Raw genomic sequence first — 23,455 nt, 5'->3', positions numbered from 1 at the left:
ATACAATTCCTATAATGTAAGTAATTCTATTGATACTTAGTAAATCATTTTATAAGTAAATGAATTCATCCTTATTACTAATTATGTTTACAATTACTAACCATGATAGTCATTTACTTGCTATTCTGACTAAATGGATTACTAATGATTACTAGTTTTTCTTAATCTAATATCTTATTTTAAAAACAACAAGTAAAACTTTTTTTAGAGTGTTTAGTTTTTTATTTTAAGCCAGATTTTTAAACAATCTGAAAATTTAGACCACAATACATGCTTGAACTCATTTTACCCCCTTTTTACAGAATGCCATCTTAGAAAAATATCCTCATGGTGCTAAAACCTCAGATATGAGTTTAACAAAAGATTTCCAACAAGCCAGGTACTGAGTCACTAGAATTTATTGTTCATAGTTTTTAAAAATTTTATTATACTCTTATAAAACTTATGTACAGGAATATTGTGCTAACTAAAATTTAAGATAACTGAAATTTACTTGAAATTTGTTTTCTTCACACTGTTGCTAGACTGACAATAGAACGATTGGAAAATGAGAAAAAAGAGATCCAGCATGAACTCCAGATTTACAAGCAGCAAAGTGGAGGGGCCCAGGTAAAATTAAAAAAAGGTTCATCCTGTAAATAATACATGTACATGTTTACAAAGTACAGATAGCAGGGTGGAAAGATACTTGTATGTGTAAAAATTAGGGATGTCAAATTGGTCAATTTTTGATACTCGGTTACTCGGACGTTTTTCCAATCGAGTACCCGGGTACTCGGTAAAAGTGTCAATAAATATGAACAATTGAATTGATGAATGTAATACATTGTAAACTCTTGTAGAAATAAAACCACATGCTCTGATAGGAGATGTACCCGTAAATGCATTTCTGTTGTAACAATGATGATCACTTCGTGCCCGACGAAATTTAATACAACATTTTTTTTAAGTTCAATTTATTTATCAGATAAACACAATAAATAAAGTTTTAAGTGGTTCACAGTGTTTCTGTGTTAAAAAAAAAACTACTCCGTAATTGTAATGTAACTCCTTGTTGCGTTTGACGTCCAGGTATCAGTCATACAGTTTGTCTTGAACTTGACCAAGTCCTAACAGAGCGGATTTACGATTTTCGTATACTTTTCGATCCCAGATTTTACAGTATTACGTGACGGTATTTTATAGTTTGGTTCAACGATGGACATCAGTTTTTTAAAGCATTTGCCTTTAACCATTTGTACATTGTATTGGCATGTAATCAAACACAACCATATCAACAATCGCGTATGTAATATCATCTATCTCTTTTCCCGCGAATTTACGGCTTCTCAGAGAATTGACAAAATTGTCTAATTTATTCAATCATAACAGACCTTAAACGATTTTCAGTGAAAACAAATAATCAAAGCAAATCAAAAAATAAGGGTAGAAGACAGCCGAAGGTGAGAAAAGCCAGTTAACAGGTGCTTGGTCACGATAATTGCTGTATAAACACTGCCATGGCACAGGCGATAACGGTCATTTAGAGGAGTAGGAAACCCTAATTACTGTATGTACAAGTGCAATGAGTATTTTACGTTTTAAAACAGATTGTTTAATGCATTAATAAATAAGCTGAGAAATATTTGAAAATATACATCCGAGTAACCGAGTACCGATTTTAGTATTCGATACTATGACGATCGATCGAGTACCCGGTTAACCGGGTACTCGTTGACATCCCTAGTAAAAATGAAATTCCTTAAGCTACATTGTATACTTCTATTCAGCATTGAAGCTTGGAATGTTGTGTATAGGAATTTTGGTAGAATAAATAAGTGAAATTATATGAACTTTGTACCACTCAATTTAAATTCAACAGTTTGTTCATGCAAATGTCTATAATGTTTCATCTGATGTTCACTCTGCCAAGAACAATTTAATCCAAAGCCCTGTACTTATTATATTTTTGCTAAAAAAAAAATAGCTTAGGCCAGATAAAATTAATCTTTAGATTCTCATCCTAATTTGCTAAAAAATTGGGGCGGGTGGGCGGATTTTATTTTCTATTTTTTATTATTGAAAATATCAAAAAAATTAGAAACAATTTTTCCTTATGTTAATGCCTATATGAATAGATTTGTATGACTTCTCATAGGCCTTTCCCCTAAATACTTTTTAGTTTCGCCAACAAATCCTTCTGTTTAAAAATTTTGTAAAATATCACAGATTTCTACCTTTCTCAAAAATTCGATTGTTCTTGGGATTCTACGTTTGACATTGTAGTAGGTAATATTTGCAAACTCTATTAAATATTTTACTGAAAAGCCTAGGCTTGAACAGTTTCAATATTTAATATTTTCTTAATACTATTATTCTCTTAATTCTGCCAACGATGTTTTATTTATATATTTCTTTTATACAAACTCACATACAGTAGAGATCGTTAAAACTTGACCAGGTGCATTTCCCTCATCAATTTTTACCTAGTACATGCGCGGATCTAGAGGAGGGGGGGGGTCGGGGGGGTCAGCCCCCCCCCCCCCCTGGAATTTACAAGGTTAAAAAATGTATATACTAAAACAAAGGAAAAGTTACCATGGACCCCCCTTGGAAAACGCAGACCCCCCTGGTAAACACGAATATGTGTAAAATGGGTACGGAAAGTTAAAGATTTGAGGCAATAGAAGTCACCCTTACCCCCCCCCCCCCCCCCCCCCCCCCCCCCCCCCCCCCCCCTACGAAATAGTATTTTCTTTTTTGGGTAATTTTAAATTTTCCTTTTTTTTTTTTTTTTTGCTTGTCAAGAAATTTCTGGGATGGGATTTTTTTTTGGACTGAGGTGGACCCCCCTGGAAAAAATTTCTGGATCCGCGCCTGTAGTAGTTTAAAGTATCTTTAAAACTTGCTTATCAAGATGTGTTTATGCTATTTTTTTCTTCTCTGCCTCTTCTATACTGACGCATTATCTTTCCCTTTCATATCTAAACTGTTTTTATTGCCGATTTTTCTCCATTCTTCACATGGCTCTTTTGCTATAAATAGCGACACGCGACTTTTGATACAAACGGGAGATACTGTAGACGTACTTTTTTCCACGGGGTCATAATTACGTGGAATCCCAATTTTTGTTTAATCCGCGTGTAGTAAATTACGCGGATTCTTAAAACTGTCACTATATGCCTTACAGTTATATTAAGTACACTTGGACAAATTTCCGCGGAAAAGTTGTGACCGCGTACATAGCGGAAATTAATACCGCGCGGAAAAAAGTACTTCTACAGTAACTCTAAAACTTTGATCCAAATTCTTACTGAATAAAAAGACATTGAAATATACTTTTAACACCCAAAAATCAAAATAAAAAACACTTTGAGAGGGGCGGGGATGAGAATCTAAAGATTAATTTTATCTGGCCTTATTTTGAAATATTAATTGTCATCAGCTTGTACAGCCTTGCTTTTTCAAGCCACAAAATGAGTTTCTTTTAATTCTTAATAGTTATTAGTTTCTTTTCATATTCAACAGTTATCAGGTGACGTAATAACCAAGGTTACATCCTATGATAGACTGATGGATGAAAATGTGGAAATCAAAATGCAGCTACGAACAGTGGAGACAGAGAAGGATAAATTTAGGCTGGAAATGGAGAGAGTGAGTAGTGTTTGATAGAGAAAGATAATTATCGGCTGGAAATGGAGAGAGTGAGTAGTGTTTGATAGAGAAAGATAATTATCGGCTGGAAATGGAGAGAGTGAGTAGTGTTTGATAGAGAAAGATAATTATCGGCTGGAAATGGAGAGAGTGAGTAGTGTTTGATAGAGAAAGACAATTATAGATTGGAAATGGAGAGAGTGAGTAGTGTTTGATAGAGAAAGATAATTATCGGCTGGAAATGGAGGGAGTGAGTAGTGTTTGATAGAGAAAGATAATTATAGTCTGGAAATGGAGAGAGTGAGTAGTGTTTGATAGAGAAAGATAAATAGAGACTGGAAAAAAGTAAAAATGGTATGTTCTCCGGTGGGGCTATATTCAGAGCTGCCAACCCTTACGATTTTGGCATAAGGCGTACAAAATCAGCATCTAAAATACACCTTATGATTTCTCTCTATATTCCTCCGATTTCAGTTTTCCTCGTTCAAAGTTTATAATACCGGTATTTTCATAGCTGACAGTCTATAGTTTCTACTATTATAATATATTCATAATTCTTACAACGCTTGCTTATATCATCGTTTCAGTTTTAGAAGGCCGATCACATTAATCTCAATGTTTTAAAGTAAACAAAATGGAAACATGCCTCAGATTACATGTCCATTTACAAAACATTTTCAGTGACAGGGGGCCTAGGTGGTCCCTAGACTCCGCCTTACTATTTGTCATTTCAGAATGTTGGCAGCTCTGAATATTTCATCTCTTTGAGGCTAACATATCCAATGTTGCCCTAAACCCCAGTCAATATTTGTATAGTAGTATACAGTATGTTTTTTGATTTGAAATGAAAGAGGTTTGTTTGTATGGCTGCATATGATTTATAAAGGATGACACTTCAAGTATGTTACATAAGACTGTTTATCCTAAATTTGTGGAAGTACTGACAGGACACCATCTAAAAATCAGTTATGGACAAATGTATTTTTGAAGGTCAAATGTAAAAAGGAACATTGTCCCTTGTTAAAGTTTAAATTTTCATTTGCAGTTATAAATACATATAGTATATTTGTGGTATTTTTATTTTTCAGCTAAAGAAGGAGTTATCTAACTTTGGTCCAGATTTCTTTGAGGAAATAGAAGATTTAAAATACAACTACAAGCAGGCTCTTGAAAAGAACATTTTATATGAGGAGCGACTACAACAACTGGGAGTGAGATAGTGTCTGAGAAAAAGTGGAATTGGAATTATTGTGACAAAGAATATACTGCTATATTATATATTTTCCTTCTTCTGGAAAAAATATCATTGTAAAAACTTTTCAGCAAATACAGAGGCAAATATGCATGGCTATAAGTAGGTTGATTGATAGGGCATTTGCATGTATTACTATTGAAACTGCATAGTAGTATAGTTAGTAAAAATGAATGATTTGTATGCATATATCTCTGAAACAGATGGAGGGCATTCAAACTCTTCTTCCGTCCCATGTGTACATGGATAAGTGCATTCCCACTGGAATGATTTTAATGAAGTAATCTCTTGTAACTTCATTTGACTGTAAAAAATATTGTAGCTGCGACTGTAATAAAGAACTTGATATAGGAAACTTTATATGTGCTTTTTTTTTTGTTTGTAGATATATTATGTACAGTCTGTCTTTTTGAAGAAAATGTACATTGTAGATCTTGAAATCATTTGCCGTCCTTTCAGCATCTTTATTATTATGTTTAGAGGGGTCTCATATTTATTTGAATTTCCATTTCAGAATAAACATGGATGCTATGTACAATTTTATTGGTCTGTAGACAAGGGAAATCTTTCTATTCTTAGGTCTCTTTAGTCACTCAAGTAACATTGCTTCATTCCTCAGTGCACCATCCATAGTTTTATATTATTCTCAGCCGACTGGTTTTCGCTCACCTCGATGAAGTCAAGATGAGTTTATGCTATACCCCTGGCGGTGGTGTCAGCGTCCCAATTAAACAGGTTGGGAACACATCCCCTTTAGCGAGATCATCTCGCTAAAGCGCGATTATCCCTCTTTAGCGGAAGAAAAAACATTACCATAAACGGGAATTTTGTTGTTTTCGTTATAAAATAATCAAAAATCTCGTGCGTATTGAAAATCCGGGAGAAAGCTGCATTGAAGCGTGACTTCACTACAAAAAACTGACAATATTGGCCAGAAATTTAAGACAATCACTGCTGCATGTGAGAATAAGATGCTGAAATCCACGTGTAAATCGTGCCTTTTTAGCGAAGGTTTCAAGATTTACTATAAAATATGTATAGATATCCAAATTATATTTGTTAAGGTGTTAGTTTTCCATTCTTGTACAAAAGTTAAAAATAATGTTCCTTAGAAACCCATGATATTTGCTTAAATATTTGATCTTTGGTTGACGCGAAAAAGTACGGAAGCGCAACAGGGTTGTAACGTTTGTGGAAAAGTCATGATTAAAAAACAAGTATAAACTGAGATGTGTATAGAATATGGGTAAACCATTAAGTCAATGGAATATTGAAAACAAATTAATAGAAAAAGGTTTATATTGAGTCTAACCTATATTGACTTAATACAAATGTTGATGCATGGTAAACTTGTAAATTCAGGAAAGCATGATTCAACGGCGTCGGAAGCAAATTGGAAAAAAAAGGGGGTGGGGGGGGGGGGGTAATTCAAAGAGAAAAAATTCAACCTGAAAAAAACTTGACAAAAAAGAGGAGAATTTTACCATTGTTCAAACCTGAAAATCCTATTCCGTCCGGGTAGAAGGGGGGGTGGGGGGTGGTTAGCTTTGAACTTTTTTTCCGTTGCCAATTACCCATCTTTTCATTAACACAGAAACGTGCCAGTTGAAAGTGTAAACATGTTACCTTGAATTAAATTTAATAACTATACGAAATGACAGAAACCGAAATGTGAAATTGCATTGTTGAAATTGCTGCTACTTACGTGAAATTAATTATAATTTAAAGAAGTATTCCCTAGGTATTCGTATTTTAATGACATAAATTCTTAATGTTTTTACCGGTGGCAATGAACAGTTCTTCGTTTGAGGACACTTTAATTGCGTTGGAAACATATGCTGGGATCCTGCATAAGTTAAAATGTGTAAATTTTAATAGGGAATCAGATACTTTCCAAAACATAGGCTACATGAAAGCACACAAACCAGGTGGCATTTCTATATTTAAAAAAAGGGGGGGGGGCTTCTGAAAAACCTACCCCCAAAAATCAAATAAATAAAAAAAAGCTTAAAGTGTTGATTGTTATTGTTAAATGCCGAGTCGGCGAAATTTCAGCCGTATTTTGGCGGCAGATGAATACTGGTAAAGACATTCTTTATTTTGAAAGAATATCTACGAACATTGCATGGAATACTTCGAATTTTACATTTTATTATACCTTGTAATTGTTTTATTGAGTTAATAAGAGAGGCTATTGTCACCTTTAATAGCTTTCTTATTAGAAGATCGAGTCTTAATTGATCACCTATAAGACTTTCAATTAAAATGGTAAAGATTTAAAAATATGTCGATAGCTTTTACCATGCCTGATAAGAGTCTTGGTATATGATACATTTAAAGAAATCTAGTCGCACATCCTACCTACTGTATTTGTTTATATTATACTTTCATGTAATTACTTGAATCTGATTCGTCGAATAACATTTGATAAAAACACTACTACCCGCTGAATAATGAAGCCACGCCCTCGTGCGTAGCAACAGTCAACATTGCTTGAGGACGGGTGGTATTACAAACAAGAGGCCCATGGGCCACATCGCTCACCTGAGTAACTTGGGTGATGCAGATCTTTTTGAAAGATTTGTTCTATATATATTTCTATGTAAAACTTGGATTCCCCATTGTGGCCCCGCCCTTACCCGGGGGTCATGATTTTAACAATTTAATATTTACACTACCAAAGGATGCTCCCACATAAGTTTCAGCTTTCCTGGCCCAGTGGTTCTTGAGAAGAAGATTTTCAAAGATTTGTTCTATATATTTCTATGTAAAACTTGGATTCCCTATTGTGGCCCCGCCCTAACCTCGGGGGTAATAATTTTAACAATTTAATATCTACACTACCCAAGGATACTTCCACATAAGTTTCAGCTTTCCTGGCCCAGTGGTTCTTGAGAAGAAGATTTTTAAAGATTTGTTCTATATATTTCTAGGTTAAACTTGGATTCCCTATTGTGGCCCCGCCCTACCCCCGGGGGTCATGATTTTAACAATTTAATATCTACACTACCCAAGGATGCTCCCACATAAGTTTCAGTTTTCCTGGCCCAGTGGTTCTTGAGAAGAAGATTTTTAAAGATTTATTCTATATATTTCTAGGTTAAACTTGGATTCCCTATTGTGGCCCCGCCCTACCCCCGGGGGTCATGATTTTTACAATTTAATATCTACACTACCCAAGGATGCTCCCACATAAGTTTCAGCTTTTCTGGCCCAGTGGTTCTTGAGAAGAAGATTTTTAAAGATTTGTTCTATATATTTCTATGTAAAACTTGGATTCCCTATTGTGGCCCCGCCCTATCCCCGGGGGTCATGATTTTAACAATTTAATATCTACACTACCCAAGGATGCTTCCACATAAGTTTCAGCTTTCCTGGCCCAGTGGTTCTTGAGAAGAAGATTTTTAAAGATTTATTCTATATATTTCTAGGTTAAACTTGGATTCCTTATTGTGGCCCCGCCCTACCCCCGGGGGTCATGATTTTTACAATTTAATATCTACACTACCCAAGGATGCTTCCACATAAGTTTCAGCTTTTCTGGCCCAGTGGTTCTTGAGAAGAAGATTTTTAAAGATTTGTTCTATATATTTCTATGTAAAACTTGGATTCCCTATTGTGGCCCCGCCCTACCCCCGGGGGTCATGATTTTAACAATTTAATATCTACACTACCCCAGGATGCTTCCACATAAATTTCAGCTTTTCTGGCCCAGTGGTTCTTGAGAAGAAGATTTTTTAATGACCCCACCCTATTTTCGTATTTTCTTGATTATCTCCCCTTGGAAGGGGTCTTGGCCCTTGATTTTAACAATTTAAATTCCCCTTCACCCAAGAATGCTTTGTACAAAGTTTGGTTAAAATTGGCCCAGTGGTTCTTGAGAAGAAGTTGAAAATGTGAAAAGTTTACAGACGGACGGACGGACGGACAGACAGACGGACGGACGGACGGACGGACGACGGACACCGGGTGATCAGAAAAGCTCACTTGAGCTTTCAGCTCAGGTGAGCTAAAAATAGCGACTGCGCGGAATTTATGCGCGCACGGTTCACTGTAATATGTCTTTGTATAAAACATTCAGTATAATATAATAAATATAGCATGTAGTTGAGTGTAACATTGAAAATTTTCACCCCTCGAAAACCATTGTCAACCTCGGCTGCGCCTCGGTTGACAATGGTTTTCTTGGGTTGAAAATTTTCAATGTTACACTCAACTACATGCAATATTTATATACTAGTACCCCCCCCCCCCCCCACCCCACCCCCCACCTATCCGTCCTTCTACATGTACCATCTCTAGCCGTCTAAAATATCACGTTTCCAATATAACTTGCAAAGTTTGAGACTGTGCAATAGTATAGGACAGAATATTTTTTAGGGTTGATTAATTTACGTAGGACGAGAATTTAAAAATGACACTGAACGTATTATTTTCACGGGGAAATGTACAGAAAAATTAATATACATGTATCTGTTAGAAGATCCTTGAAACTCTGACGAGTGGTGAAGAATACTCGAATTGAATCAAGGTTTTACCAGTTTATTCATGTATACAGGTACATAACCACATGCTTCCACTCTGACGGTCCATGCACGCACTACTCATGCCGGATACACACTGACACCTGACCCACACTACGAACCATAACTCTAGCACACAAACTCTTACACACAAGTGACACAACACAAATTAGATACACTACAATACCCCCTTTTCTAAGAATAAACTTTTACACTTCTCAAAATAAATAAATTACTGAAAGAAATTATTATCCAAAATATTATTAGAAAACATTTACAATTTACAGTCTCAGATCTATATAGAAAACTTTCAGTCATTAACATTCACACAGAAATATTTCACAGTTCGAAGTCCTTAAGACGTTGCGGTAGTTTCCTTATACGGGTAGACCTTCTAACGCTCGGAGTTACTGGAGCCGCGGATGGAACATCATCACTATTAGCACTAGACTCAACACTCGGTTCACTAAGATCACTCGGATTCTCCGGAATATCGGACACACTTTCCGGTTCCTGATATTTTTTCACGAATTCACTATTTCGCTTCACTAACACTCCCTCTGGTGATTTAACAACACAGCTGTTTCCGGTTTTCTGTACAAGTGTATACGGTTCCACGTGATATGGTGTATCCATTTTGTCCTTGGTCGCCTTCTTCAAGAGGACTGAATCTCCTAGCTCCAAATCACACTCCTGTGCATCACGTTTTTCATCGATATAAATCTTGTTCCTGTATTTAGAATACGCATCCTTATCGCGCACTCCCTCATCATAGTCGTTTTCTTGTAGATTTTCCACTTGCGGTAGCTTTGTTCTCAGCTTCCGACGGAACATCAACTCGGCAGGTGGTACTCCTGTCGTAGTATGAGGAGTCGTTCTGTATGCAAATAGATATTTGCGGATTTCGGTCTTCCAATTCTTAGACTCGGCTTGTGCAATCCGAATTCTTTTCATCAACGATCTGTTTTGTCGTTCTACCTCCCCATTTGCTGACGGATGTAACGGTGTAACTGCTCGATGCTTGATACAGTTATCTGTCAGGTAATCCTTGAATAACTTAGATCTGAACTGGGGTCCATTATCAGAAGTTATTTGTAATGGAAGTCCATGTCGACAAAACATTCCCTCCAGCAAATCAATGATTTTCTCACTTGTAATATCCTTGGTAACTTCAATCTCGTAGTATCTGCTGTAATAATCAACAACCACTAACACGTACTGTCCAGATGTTAATGGTCCAAGAATATCAATACCTAATTCTTGCCATGGCCCTGTTGGTAATGGAGTAGGACTAACTGGTTCCGGTTTCGGAAACGCACTGGTAATCTGACATCCGTGACACGATTTCACATACTTCTCCACTTCCTTGTCCATCCCAGGCCACCACACTTTAGTACGTAACTGCTGTTTCGTCCCAACGATTCCTAGATGACCCTGGTGAGCTAACTGTACACACTGCTTCCTCAGATTTCTTGGAATCACTATTCTGGATCCACGTAAAACCACGTATCCAATACAACAAAGTTCATCTCGGAATGGGTAATAATCAACACATGATTTCTCCCACTTTCCCTCTTTGATAAATTTTCGGATTCTGACAAGTTCTTCATCTCTCCTTGAAGCTTCTTCTACTTCTTGAGTCGACAGTGCCTGAGGGGTTGCCTCCCTTGCAATAAATTTCACATATTGCTCAGTGTCTTTTGAATTACTGTTTTCTACAGGTGTCTTATCCACCAAACGAGATAACGCATCTGCGATATTCTGATGTCCAGGTGAATAACGTACTTTGAAGTTGTAAGCCATAAGTTTTAATAGCCATCGTTCAATTCTTGCATTTGGTCTGGATTTTCTTCCATAAATCACTTCTAATGGCTTGTGATCTGTGACTAATTCAAAATCCACCCCGTAGAGATAGATATGGAACTTCTCACATGCCCATACGACTGCCAAAGCTTCTTTCTCAATTGTCGAATAATTGCGTTCGTTCGGCCGCTGACAACGTACGACTGGCATAACTGATGACCCGTGTTTCACCTTTGTTGACTTGAAGTAAAACTGCTCCTAGGCCTACATTACTAGCATCTGTCACTAACTGAGTTTTTTCTGCATCTAATCTGTAATGTCCCAAAGTTTTCACATTTGACAAACAACTCTTTAAAGTGTCAAAGCTTTTCTTCTGTTCGGCTGACCAGACAAACTTCACATTTTTCTTTGTCAATCTCCTGAGCGGTTCTGCCACAGTAGCAAGATTTGGTATGTAACGAGCACTAAAGTTTACAAGTCCGAGGAAACTTTTCACTTCGGATCCATTTGTTGGTTCTTTAGCATTGAGTAACGACTTGATCCTTTCACTAGTTGGTCCAATACCATTCTTTGATAAGACGTGTCCCATGAACGTTATCTTGTTCATCCTAAACTCACACTTGTTCAGATTTAGTGTCAGACCTTTATCTTTGAGTCTCTGTAAGGCTTTGCGAAGTCGCTCATCATGTTCTGCTTTGTCACGACCATAGATTACGATATCGTCTGATATATTCTGCACTCCTTCACAGTCATGAAACACTTGCGAAATCACTTGCTGATATTTCTCTGGAGCTGATGAAATACCAAACATCAGTCTCTTATATCTGTAGAGACCTTTGTACGTAACGAATGTAGTGATCTCCCTTGACGACTCTTCCAGCTCAATTTGATGGTATCCACTTCTAAGGTCTAACTTACTAAACACTTGGCTACCATTCACCATGTAGAGTATGTCATCCACTGTCGGAATAGGATGCCGTTCACGAATAATGGCAGCATTGGCTTGTCTCATGTCGACGCACAATCTAATGTCACCATTGGGTTTCGGTACAATTATGACTGGACTGACCCACGGTGTAGGATCATTAACTCGTTCAATGATATCCTGAGACTCAAGTTCGTCCAACTGTTCTCCTACTTTATCTCGCAAACTGTATGGAATTCTGTACATGCTTTGAGCTACTGGCTTCACATTTTTGTCAATATGTAACTTCAACTTAAAGTCTTTGAGTTTTCCAATACCTCGAAAACACTCAGAATATTCATGAATAAAGTCAGTTGGTTGAATTGTGTTTACTCCGAGTTTCAAAACTCCCAAGTTCATAGCTGTGTCTTTGCCCAGTAACGCTGGTCCTGTACCATTTAGTACAAAGAACTCCTCTTCTCTACTATTTCCATTTTCATGAATTGATGTTTGCGCTCTGAATTTACCCAATAATTTCAACGGTTCTGTAGATCCGTAAGCAAAAAGTTTTTTTTCACACTTCTCTGAGTGACACTTGATACGGTTCTTCTTAAGATATTCCCAGAGTTCTTTATCAATAATGTTAGCTGATGCACCACTATCAATGACAAATTCTACAGGATTTCCTCCTAGACTGACTTTTACTTTGTCTGATGATGTATGTCCTGTTTTCAAACTAAACACGTATACTTCTGAGTCGGAATCCACTTCAGAATAATCCACTTTGTTAATTTTCCCACCTTTGGTTGGTTTGCCTTTTCCTGGTTTCTTTGTTAAACAACATTTAATAAAATGTCCAACTTTTCCGCACTTCCGACATGTCCGACATTCCTTATTCCGAGCAGGACACGATACGTCCTTTGCAAAATGCCCCTCTCGTCCACAACGAAAACACTTCTTGTCCTGAAATCTGTGTTTCTGTTTGTCAGTTTTTTCACGATGTCCCTGAATTCTGTTTACTGACGCCACAATTTCAGTGTCCATATGCCTAGCCTGTGTTTCAGTCATCTCAAATGTAGCTGCTATAGTCCTCAATTGCTCTAAAGTCAAGTCTTTTCCTTTCTCTAACAACTTGGCTCTTATCTTGTGAGACCTGCATTTTTCAATCACTTGATCCCGAATTTGCTCATCCTGATTTGTGAAGTCACAATACACAGCCTGTTGTCGTAATTTTGTAATAAACTGTTCTACTGTTTCACTCTCGGTTTGCAGAATTTTCCTAAAAACATATCGTTCATACGGAACGTTAACTTTATTCTCAAAATGTTTATCTAACGTTTTCACAGCTAACGTATACACATTGTCATTGTCACCTGCTTGTTCAACATTCAATGTATAAAAAATGTCTTGAACTTCGGGTCCAGCACAGTGCAAAAGTAATGCTTTTTTTTGTTCAGCGTCACTCACCCCTTTTCCAACAGCGAAAAGCTCAAAACTTCGGTGCCACCTTTTCCATGCTTGATTTAATTGTGACGGTTCAGCATTTGGATCAAATTTCCCAACTCCGTTGAGTTCTATTAGTGTAGCCATCTTGTAGTTTTCGTTATCCTCGTCGCCAGTGAAGAATACTCGAATTGAATCAAGGTTTTACCAGTTTATTCATGTATACAGGTACATAACCACATGCTTCCACTCTGACGGTCCATGCACGCACTACTCATGCCGGATACACACTGACACCTGACCCACACTACGAACCATAACTCTAGCACACAAACTCTTACACACAAGTGACACAACACAAATTAGATACACTACAAGTGTAGCAAAGAACCAATAAGGGCGCTTCTTACAGTAAGAAGGTGGGGCTTAATATCAGTCAATCAGGCGATATGAGAATCTATAGGTCACCAAACAGACTTCGTGTCGAGATCGTCATGCCCTATGGAAAGTCCAAAGTGACGGACACCCCATCACTATATCATGCTGTATATACTCCCGCTTTTTAAGCAGCCGTATTAAAAAAAAATAAGGTAAACATGCAATTACGATAACCGTATAACCGAAGTACATATGTAAGTTTAGTTGTACTGATAATTATCACATGTGGTCCTCCGTAGGAAGGCTACGTTATTGTTCATAAACTTATTCTAATTTCCATGATTTGCAGCAGTAGAGGCAATATTTTGAAGCAAATTTATTGAGATGAGACAATAAATATTTATCGAATGGGTTAACATACTCCCGGAATTTCCTTTTTCAGAAGTTAACACGATTACTGTACTGTCCGTGTTCTAGACACTTATAACAGAAAACACGTCTGCTCGGTTTAACGCTTTAATTCTAAACTACCTAACTAAATGATTACACAAATCGGCGTGGCTGAAACTGTCAACATTAATTACTGAACTTGTATTTAACATATAACATTCTGCTGGTATAGCAAATTCCTAAACGTGGGAAAACATTCAATCTGAATGACTATTTTAAGATATGAACATTACATCCCTCTTCATCTTAGACAGAAAAACAAATCTTTACATAATTTCTGAAATGACAGCCTGTAATGCCAATAACTAATCTTTATACAAATACAGAATAAAGTTACAGTCAAATAACAAAAAGTCAATCCTTTTCTTTTCTCAGGTGGTCACATAGTCTTTTAGATAGGCGGGTGGTTTACGTTCCCGGGTTGGTCTTCCGGTATCTGTGACAGAACGGTCTTTATCCAATTCGTCTCCTGTTTCGTCTGCGCTAATTTCGGGGTCATGCGTTTCCGTTTCGTTTTCGTCGCTCGATATAAATTTCTTTATAGCCGTACAGTTTCGCTTAATCAACGATCCATTTTCATCCTCGAGAGTCGCTGCATTTCTGCATTTCTCCCTCACGATGAACTTCTCAGGAGCGAACTCGGTTGACAACTTATCGCGCTTTGGCTGACGTTGTACAACAGTGTCACCGATCTCAATTTCACACGGTATGGCGCGGCGCTTCTCATCCGCTCTTATTTTAAAATCCTCTTTCCGTCTTGCGTCCGTTTCTCTTATTTCTTTGTGATCGATTCTTGCACTGATCTCTGGTAACTTGGTATGAATTTTCCGATTATATAATAACTCTGCAGGGCTTTTTCCGGTTGTAGAATGTGGGGTCGCACGGTACGCAAGTAAAAACTTGGGTAGTTCTTGTCTCCAATCCTTGCCTTCTGCGTTTGCAGCTTTAATGGCTTTGAGTAGTGTTCGGTTTTGCCTTTCTACCTCCCCATTTCCTTGTGGCCAGTATGGTGTAGTCCGAATGTGTTTGATACCATTTGAATTCAGGTATCTCTAAAACTCCTCTGACACAAACTGTGGTCCGTTATCGCTTCGTATACCGTAAGGTAAGCCGTGCCTCGCGAACATACTCTCAAGTTGAAGAATGATCTTCTCGCTGGTTATCGTTTTCATAATGGCTACCTCCTGAAATCGGGAAAAATAGTCTATAACGACTAGTAGATATTCCCCAGAAGGAAACGGTCCCATAAGATCTATAGCCAGATCCTGCCATGGCCCATCGGGTAATATCGTTGTTCGAACTGGTTCGGGCCTATTGTTGTTCGACAAAAGTTGGCATTGTTGACATGTTCTAACAAATCGCTCGGCTTCTGTATCTATGCCTGGCCACCATACTTTTTCTCTTAATCTTTGTTTCGTGCGGACAATACCCTGGTGTCCTTCGTGGGCCAACTGTATTGTTTGTTTCCTTAGGCATTTAGGCAGTAAGATGCGCGATCCACGTAATACTATTCCGTCGACGACTGAAAGTTCCGCTTCCACAGTACGAATTTTAGGATCCAGACGCCCGTGTCCTGTTTTGATCCTCCTCATAATCTCGACGAGTTCTCGGTCCTCCGACGTTTTCTGACGAACTTCTTGAATAGTGAGTGCTTTCGGTACAGCATTATCTGCAATGAAATGCGCATACTCGTCTGCAATGTGGCGTATTCGGCAAGCCTGATTCTGACTCAATCTGGATAGAGCATCAGCAGCATTCTTTGGCCCAGGTATATAGACAATCTTATACTTATACGGTTGAAGTCGCAATATCCATCGCTCGATTCTAGCTGGTGGTTTCGACTTTGGAGAAAAAATGTAGGTCAACGGCTTGTGATCCGTCCAGATTTCGAATTCTAGCCCGTATATATACATGTGAAACTTTTCACAACCAAACACGACACCTAGAGCCTCGCGCTCAGTCTGCGAGTACCGTTGCTCAACGTCGGTTAGAGTTCGACTTGAATATGCAATTGGTTTGAACAATCCGTCTGGTTGTTTCTGTGCTAGAATGGCCCCAAGTCCAACGGGACTTGCATCCACGATTATTCTTGTCTCGGCTTTTGAATTATAATATGCTAGAGCTTCGGCACTCACGAGCGCTCTTTTCAGCATGTCGAACGCATCCTGGTGTCTTTTCGTCCAACTCCAGTGCGTGTTCTTCCTTGTAAGTTCTCGTAAAGGGGCAGCAATTGTTGAGAAATTTGGTATAAAACGGCCGCAGTAATTTGCCAGCCCCAGGAAGCTCCTTATTTCGGAACTGTTGCTCGGCGTCCTGGTCTCCGATACTGCTTTGATCTTTTCCTGGTCAGGTTTAACCCCCTCTGATGAAATCACATGTCCGAGGAAAACAATTTTAGATAGACCGAATTCGCATTTTTCTCTGTTAAGGGTAAGCCCTTTCTCAGCTAATCTGTCAAGCACTTTCGTAAGTTTCTTGTTATGATCCGCCTGGTCCGTCCCGTAAACTATGATGTCATCAGACAAATTCCTCACTCCTTTGATACCTTGAATAACTTGTCCAATTACTCTTTGGTAGATCTCAGATGCTGAGGAAATTCCGAACATGAGGCGCTTATAGCGATAAAGGCCCTCGTGTGTCACAAATGTGGTTATCTCTCTTGATTCCTCGTCTAGCTCTATTTGGTGGTATCCCCAACGTAAATCAAGTTTTGAGAACACTGTGCTGCCGTTCATATCTTCAAGCATTTCATCCACAGTCGGAATCGGGTATCGCTCACGTTGAACGGCAGTGTTGACCCGTCTCATATCAACACAGATTCGAATTTCCCCGTTTTTCTTAGGCACAACGACAAGTGGCGACACCCAAGCCGTTGGGCTGTTTACCTTCTCAATTATGTCCATCTTCTCCAGCTCCTCGAGCTTTTTGTTCACGCTTTTCCTCACATTAAATGGTAAGCGTCGTAACGGTTGTGCTACAGGGGTCACGGTCTTGTCGATATGAATTTTCAGTTGAAAATTTTCCAGTTTCCCTACTCCATTGAAAACAGAATTTCTTGAGGCAACAATCCTATCAAGTTCATTTCTAACGGAGCATAGGTTCGGCTCATCGGTCCCTATGCGTAAAACTCCTAGCTCTACCGCTGTGTCTTTTCCTAGTAAGGAAATATAATCGCCTTCAACGACAGCAAACTCTGCATATGTTTCACGCAGTCCATGCTTGGTGACTGCCCGAAATGTTCCTAGTATTTGTAATGGTTCCTTTGATCCGTAAGAAAACAATCTTTTTGTGCTTCTCGATAGGGACATTGTTTCATCGTTAGCGCTAATGGCGCTCCATACATTGTGGTTCACGATATTGCAGCTTGCGCCAGAGTCGATTAGCATCTGTATCTTAGCTCCGCCCACGCTAACGTCTATCATGCCATTTGTATCTTTTTTGTAGACAGCAAATGCGAACTCGTCATCTGAGGACTCGCTCTGCACTAAATGAACATGCTTTGTACTGCGGTCCTTACCTGGTCTAGTGCGCGGGGTATCCGATTTGGTCTTACACACTTTTGCGAAATGACCCTTCTTTCCGCACTTATTACATGTTTTGTCCTTAGTAATTGTACAGTTCCTTGCAATGTGGCCCTTCCGTCCGCACCGAAAACACGTGGCATCTTTCTGCGAACTTTTCTCAGACACGTATTGTTTCCTGTGACTTACCGACGGCCTAACAGTGTTTACATCGGAGCTTGAAAATGTTTCACTGCCCTTGAATCTGTCTGCTTGCTCGTTTACAATTTCGCCAGCTCGGGCTATATCCATTGCACTTTTTAAAGTTAATTCCTTTTCCTTTAGGAGTCTTTTTCTTAATTTTGACGATCTACACTTTTCAACAATTTGATCTCGAATGTTGTCGTCTGGCTTCTCAAATTCACAGGTTACGGCCAGTTTGCGCAGCCTAGTCACAAAACTGTCAATTTTTTCTGTTTCACCTTGTGCCGCATTCCTGAACAAATGGCGCTCAAATGCTATGTTCCGTTTTGGTTGGAAGTACTCATCTAATTTCTTTTTGGCACCGTCCAAATCATCTCCCGACTCCCCAAGGGTATCAAATATTTCTTGAACTTCACTTCCCGCGGAATGTAGAAATAAAGCCCTTTTTTGCGCTTTATCCGTAATGCCGGATGCTGTTAGGTAGAATTCAAAGGTTTTCTTCCACCTGTCCCACCTTTGTGAGACACTTGTTTGGTCACCGTTAACATCAAATGGATTAATTGCAGGTAACTGCAATGCCTTTGCCATTGTTGTTATCCTCGTCGCCAATGTACTGTCCGTGTTCTAGACACTTATAACAGAAAACACGTCTGCTCGGTTTAACGCTTTAATTCTAAACTACCTAACTAAATGATTACACAAATCGGCGTGGCTGAAACTGTCAACATTAATTACTGAACTTGTATTTAACATATAACATTCTGCTGGTATAGCAAATTCCTAAACGTGGGAAAACATTCAATCTGAATGACTATTTTAAGATATGAACATTACAATTACAGTTTGAATCAGTGAACAAATCTCGGTTTTCCGAGATGTATTTTCTCCCGCTACAGAGGGATAATCGCGCTTTAGCGAGATGATCTCGCTAAAGGGGATGTGTTCCCAACCTGTTACAGTTTTAGGAGCAGGTCCAGTCCCAAGTAACTATAAGCCCTAGCCGGACCAAACTTGCATGGATGATGCATCTAGAGATGGATACTACAGACTTGCTTTGAATGCTGGATCTGACCTACATATTCCAGATCAGTGTACATATTGAAATGGAATTTAGTATACAAATTAGTCAGAGGAATATCTAGGTCAAGTTATATTTTTGGTATGATCACACCATTTTTGACAGAGTATGCCCTTTTGGACTTGAAAAAATTCCAATTTGTGGGGGAGGGGGGCATAATTGTTTTAAGGAATTGCTGTCTAGTTACTAGTAGTATAGTATGCCAGGGCATCAACACTAGTGGGAAACATGGGATAATTTGCATGACGGGCGAAGCCCGTATATTATCCCATGTTTCTCACTAGTTTTGATGTACCTGGCATACTATACTAACTAGACAGTGATTCCTTATATTTCCATTTCATTGTGAAATAAAATTGTAGAAAAATGTAGGCATAGGTATAAATTATAGAAGGACACCCATGCCAATTTCAACAGTTCTCTCCGCCCAAACACATAGGCAGCCGCACGAGATTTACATGCATATTTGGCCTCCTTGACGTCATACACAGAGATAAATGCGCACGAGATTTTCATGCATATTAGGCCTCCTTAGCTCCTGACCTATCGACCTGCCTAATTTACATCCCGTTAGAATTGTCAAGAAATCAACTCTGCATACTTTCAAAGAGATATCACAGAGAACAAAATTAGAAATGGAGATATTTACAAACATCTCTTGTATACCGGTATCTTCGATTAATATTTTGAGGACAGTATCTACAAACAATTTACTGAGTATGGCTTCCGTAATTTTAACAAAAATTAAGTTTTTTCTTTGTATAGTGTCCACAGACGAATTGGGTTTGACTTTTGATGCAATAAATACAATTATTTTTAGCACAATCAAATACATGTACCATGTATTTGTACAGTTATGCAACACATTTACTCTACTGGAAGATACATCAAATTTAAATTCATTTTTACCTCAGATGAGCTGAAAGCTCCCGTTGTCCACCTGTAAACTTTTCATATTCTCGACTTTTTCGGAGTTTTCTCAAGAATTATCCAGTTTGCAAATTTCAATCAAAATACCAAAAAGGATAGATGAATGGGATTCAATTCTGTTCAAAGCAATTCAACTAACCAATCCGATCCTACACTGCTCATGCAAGACGTTCTCCTCAACCAGCCGATTAAAAAATAACGCTGAATGTAAATCTCGGGTTTGCTTAATATTAGAGTAGCAGTGGCGGATTTAAGGGGGGCGCCCCCCCCTAAAATTGTCAAAATTTACGTAAATCACAGTTTCGTCTAGAAAATATAAATATGTATACTTGGTAGACCTCTTTTTTACCCTACAAAATCTCTAGAATCCAGGAGCTTTCGGGGGATTTCTAGTCGTTTCGGCCTGTTTCAAGTTCGGCCCTAAGTATTTTCGGTGCCTAGAAGTTTCGGCCTAAAGTTGTTTCGGTCCTAGTCGTTTCGGCCTCACTTAGTTAGTAACTTAGTAATACATTCTCTAACGTGTATTTTTCCTATCTGAATTTATCAGATGCCATCAAAATATTTGAATGTATTGTGCAGTTTGTATATTTCATCATATTCCTCTGATTTTTTTTTAATTTAATATTTAGCCATCAATAAATTTCATATGTAAATTTTATTTAAATAAAAAACAAAGAGACTGAATCAAATACCAGTATCTGTTATAAACATGAGTGAGAGAGCATATCTATTTATCTTTAAAGTCTTTTTTTTTTTAATAGACACCTCTTTCTTTGGTATCCATTAGACAGTAAGATTTCAATCTAAGACGACCAATTTCAGTTATACGAAGTTCTGAAGTTCCGATTTAAAAAAAAAATAAATGAATAAAATTGATTTAGATTATAAATATTTGAATTCTTAAGCTCTTTAATTCTGATTTCTTCAATATCTATTTTGGAGAAATATTTTTCCAATAATTGAGAAGTACTTACAGGTTGCAGATACCGAATTTCTAAAAATAATAATAAACTTAATTGATGTTCAAAATTCTGCCTTTCTGGTGGCATTAATCTATACTACATTTTATCACTTTCAACACATTATTGTGAAACTGAGAAAAATATATAATATCTCAATGCAATAAATTTCACACCAGCAGGCTCTGTATGAATCTTCACGATGTCATATAATTAGGTTGTAAAATTAAATGATCATGGGGTGCAACCCATGTAATAAATGACCTCTAATGACTATATTCATTACAATTGAGTTAGAAAATTGCAATTAGTTAAAAAAAATTCCATCTGGCATCTAAATGATGCAGGGTTAATGAAAATATTACATATTAATGTATGATTAATCGAAAATTTTGTAATTGTAATTTACCTCGATGGCATACAATCGTAATACATGTATCTTATTCTGTTGTCAGCTTGCGTAACATTTGATTTTAATCAATTATTTAAGTTCATTTAAAAAAATAATCAATCATGATTTTAACAGAATTATCACTGTGGAGCAATATTTTTTAAAAAATATTTGTGACAATTTTTGTACTCGCAGAAAATTTATCATAAAAGTAAGTAGCTGCAGATCTGTAGCTCTCCGAAAAAAAATATATTGATAGACCGGAGGTCAATAATTTTTTTTTTCTCGAAGAGCTACAGATCTGCAGCTAAAAAGTAAGATAACACACAAAAGGAAAAAAAACTAATAAAATAAATACACATGATAATGGGTATATGTTTATATATTTTTATTTTTTAATACAAAACAACTTCCCTCCTACCCCCCCCCCCCCCACCAAATCATTTTTGGAGGTGTGTACCGTTGAAAAACCGTCCTTACTAACATTATTCATACTAAATTACATGTAAGGCACAACTGTATATTGAACCAAGACTTATTGAAACGTAATATTATCGATAATCCTTGTTACTATTGTGGTAAACAAGATGATGCCTATCATTTTTTCTTTGTGTAAAAAAATATTGATTCTCGAAGTATAATCTTTTTGAACATCTTTTTCGACTTGATTTAGACATCACAGATGTACACTTAATTCTCTGGGGCCACGAAAACTTTTCATTTGAATTAAACATTGACATTTTGCCGCTGTTCATAAATTCATAAGTGACACATGTGAATTAGCTAGATATATTATTTAATTTTTTGTATACGTTTTTGATATTATTTTGCGTGAAATTTATTATGTGTTTTTAAGGAGAACTAGTAAGTTGTTAGAACTTGTTTCTTATCCTTTTGATTACCAATAAAATATGTTCAAAACAAAACTGTCATTGCTGATTTTCTTCTGGTGCTGTTTAGGAACAAGTGATACATTGAAATCGTGTGGAATCCTTCATATAAGCCCCCTCATTTTCTAACACCTTAAGTTATATATTGTTTACTGGGGAAAGTGACATACTGTCACCGCAATGTGAGTTTGCTGGAATTTGTCTTTACCTTCATTAATCTGACACTTCACCCTATAAAACAATTTTAAAACAAATAAATAATTCGTTGCTAAAATTGTCAAAAAAGAACTACTTATTATTTATGGATACCGCTAACAGTGAATACAGACCAGATTTAACCTGTTTACCGGTATATATAAGGTATTTTTTATTTATCAATTTTTTGCAAACAAATACGAGATGCCGAAACGTTGATTGTCGAATAATTTTTTCATTTTCTTAATTCTTAATTATTATTTATTCTGGTTTATTTAATCATGCCTAACAGCAAAAGTAAAATAATTAAGTTATATATAACGTTAACACATACACCGTAATGCATGGAAGTTTTCTACCACTTTGAACAATCAATAGCATTTCTTTATCAAATTCAATTTCAAAGACACAGCAACAGTACAATAATTTCAATAAAGATTTATTTCACACCATTTCTATATCATTTTTGTCGCTTTCTTCAACTTAGGCCGAAACGACTAGGTATCTAATGCCGAAATTGCTAGAGTTCGAAAAAACTCGAGGCCGAACAAACTGCGGGCCGAACTGAAGAAAGGCCGAAACAACATGCATCGTTTCGGGGGCCACCACCAGGGCTTTGCCCTGGACCCACTGGGGGCCTCAAGGCGGCACCCAGACCCCTTGCCTAAATTGGCACCCCCTCTAACTTCAATTCCTGGATCCGCGCCTGAGTGGATACACCCCCCCCCCAAAAAAAAGAAACTATCGGAAATGCATGGAGTACGTTGTACTTATTCAAGTAAGAGAGATATTTAAATAACGGGTGTTGCTAAAACGCGGAACGGAAAACGGAACGGAAAGCGGAACGGAACGGAAAACGGAATATACATTTTTTGGATTAAATCACTTAAAATACACAAATTTTATCATAATCGATATATCT

General features: G+C 37.5%; 3 protein-coding genes across 3 annotated transcripts; 1 reads left to right on the top strand and 2 right to left on the bottom strand.

Moving 5' to 3' along the window:
• Positions 1–281: 281 nt before the first annotated feature.
• LOC134247856 (centrosomal protein of 290 kDa-like) lies at positions 282–5,612 on the top strand. The gene is made up of 4 exons (XM_062730260.1): positions 282–379; positions 525–609; positions 3,508–3,633; positions 4,722–5,612. Exons 1-4 carry the CDS (start codon positions 348–350, stop codon positions 4,851–4,853), a joined length of 375 nt encoding a protein of 124 aa, XP_062586244.1. The 5' UTR covers positions 282–347; the 3' UTR covers positions 4,854–5,612.
• Positions 5,613–9,747: 4,135 nt separating this feature from the next.
• On the bottom strand, positions 9,748–11,211 carry LOC134247833 (uncharacterized protein K02A2.6-like). Its single transcript, XM_062730241.1, has one exon. It carries the CDS (start codon positions 11,209–11,211, stop codon positions 9,748–9,750), a length of 1,464 nt encoding a protein of 487 aa, XP_062586225.1.
• A 3,546-nt stretch (positions 11,212–14,757) lies between these two features.
• On the bottom strand, positions 14,758–18,678 carry LOC134247822 (uncharacterized protein K02A2.6-like). The gene is made up of 2 exons (XM_062730221.1): positions 15,516–18,678; positions 14,758–15,380 (listed from the first exon to the last, which is right to left on the bottom strand). The coding sequence occupies exons 1-2, from the start codon at positions 18,676–18,678 to the stop codon at positions 14,758–14,760; spliced, it is 3,786 nt and encodes a 1,261-aa protein (XP_062586205.1).
• Positions 18,679–23,455: the final 4,777 nt, after the last annotated feature.

Source organism: Saccostrea cucullata, unplaced genomic scaffold (genome assembly GCF_032062105.1).
Source record: "Saccostrea cucullata isolate Sc308-1 unplaced genomic scaffold, CSIRO_AGI_Scuc_v1 ctg2525, whole genome shotgun sequence".
NCBI lineage: Eukaryota > Metazoa > Mollusca > Bivalvia > Ostreida > Ostreidae > Saccostrea > Saccostrea cuccullata.
Note: the sequence above shows the minus strand (reverse complement) of the source record. Positions and strands in the feature narration are given on the sequence as shown.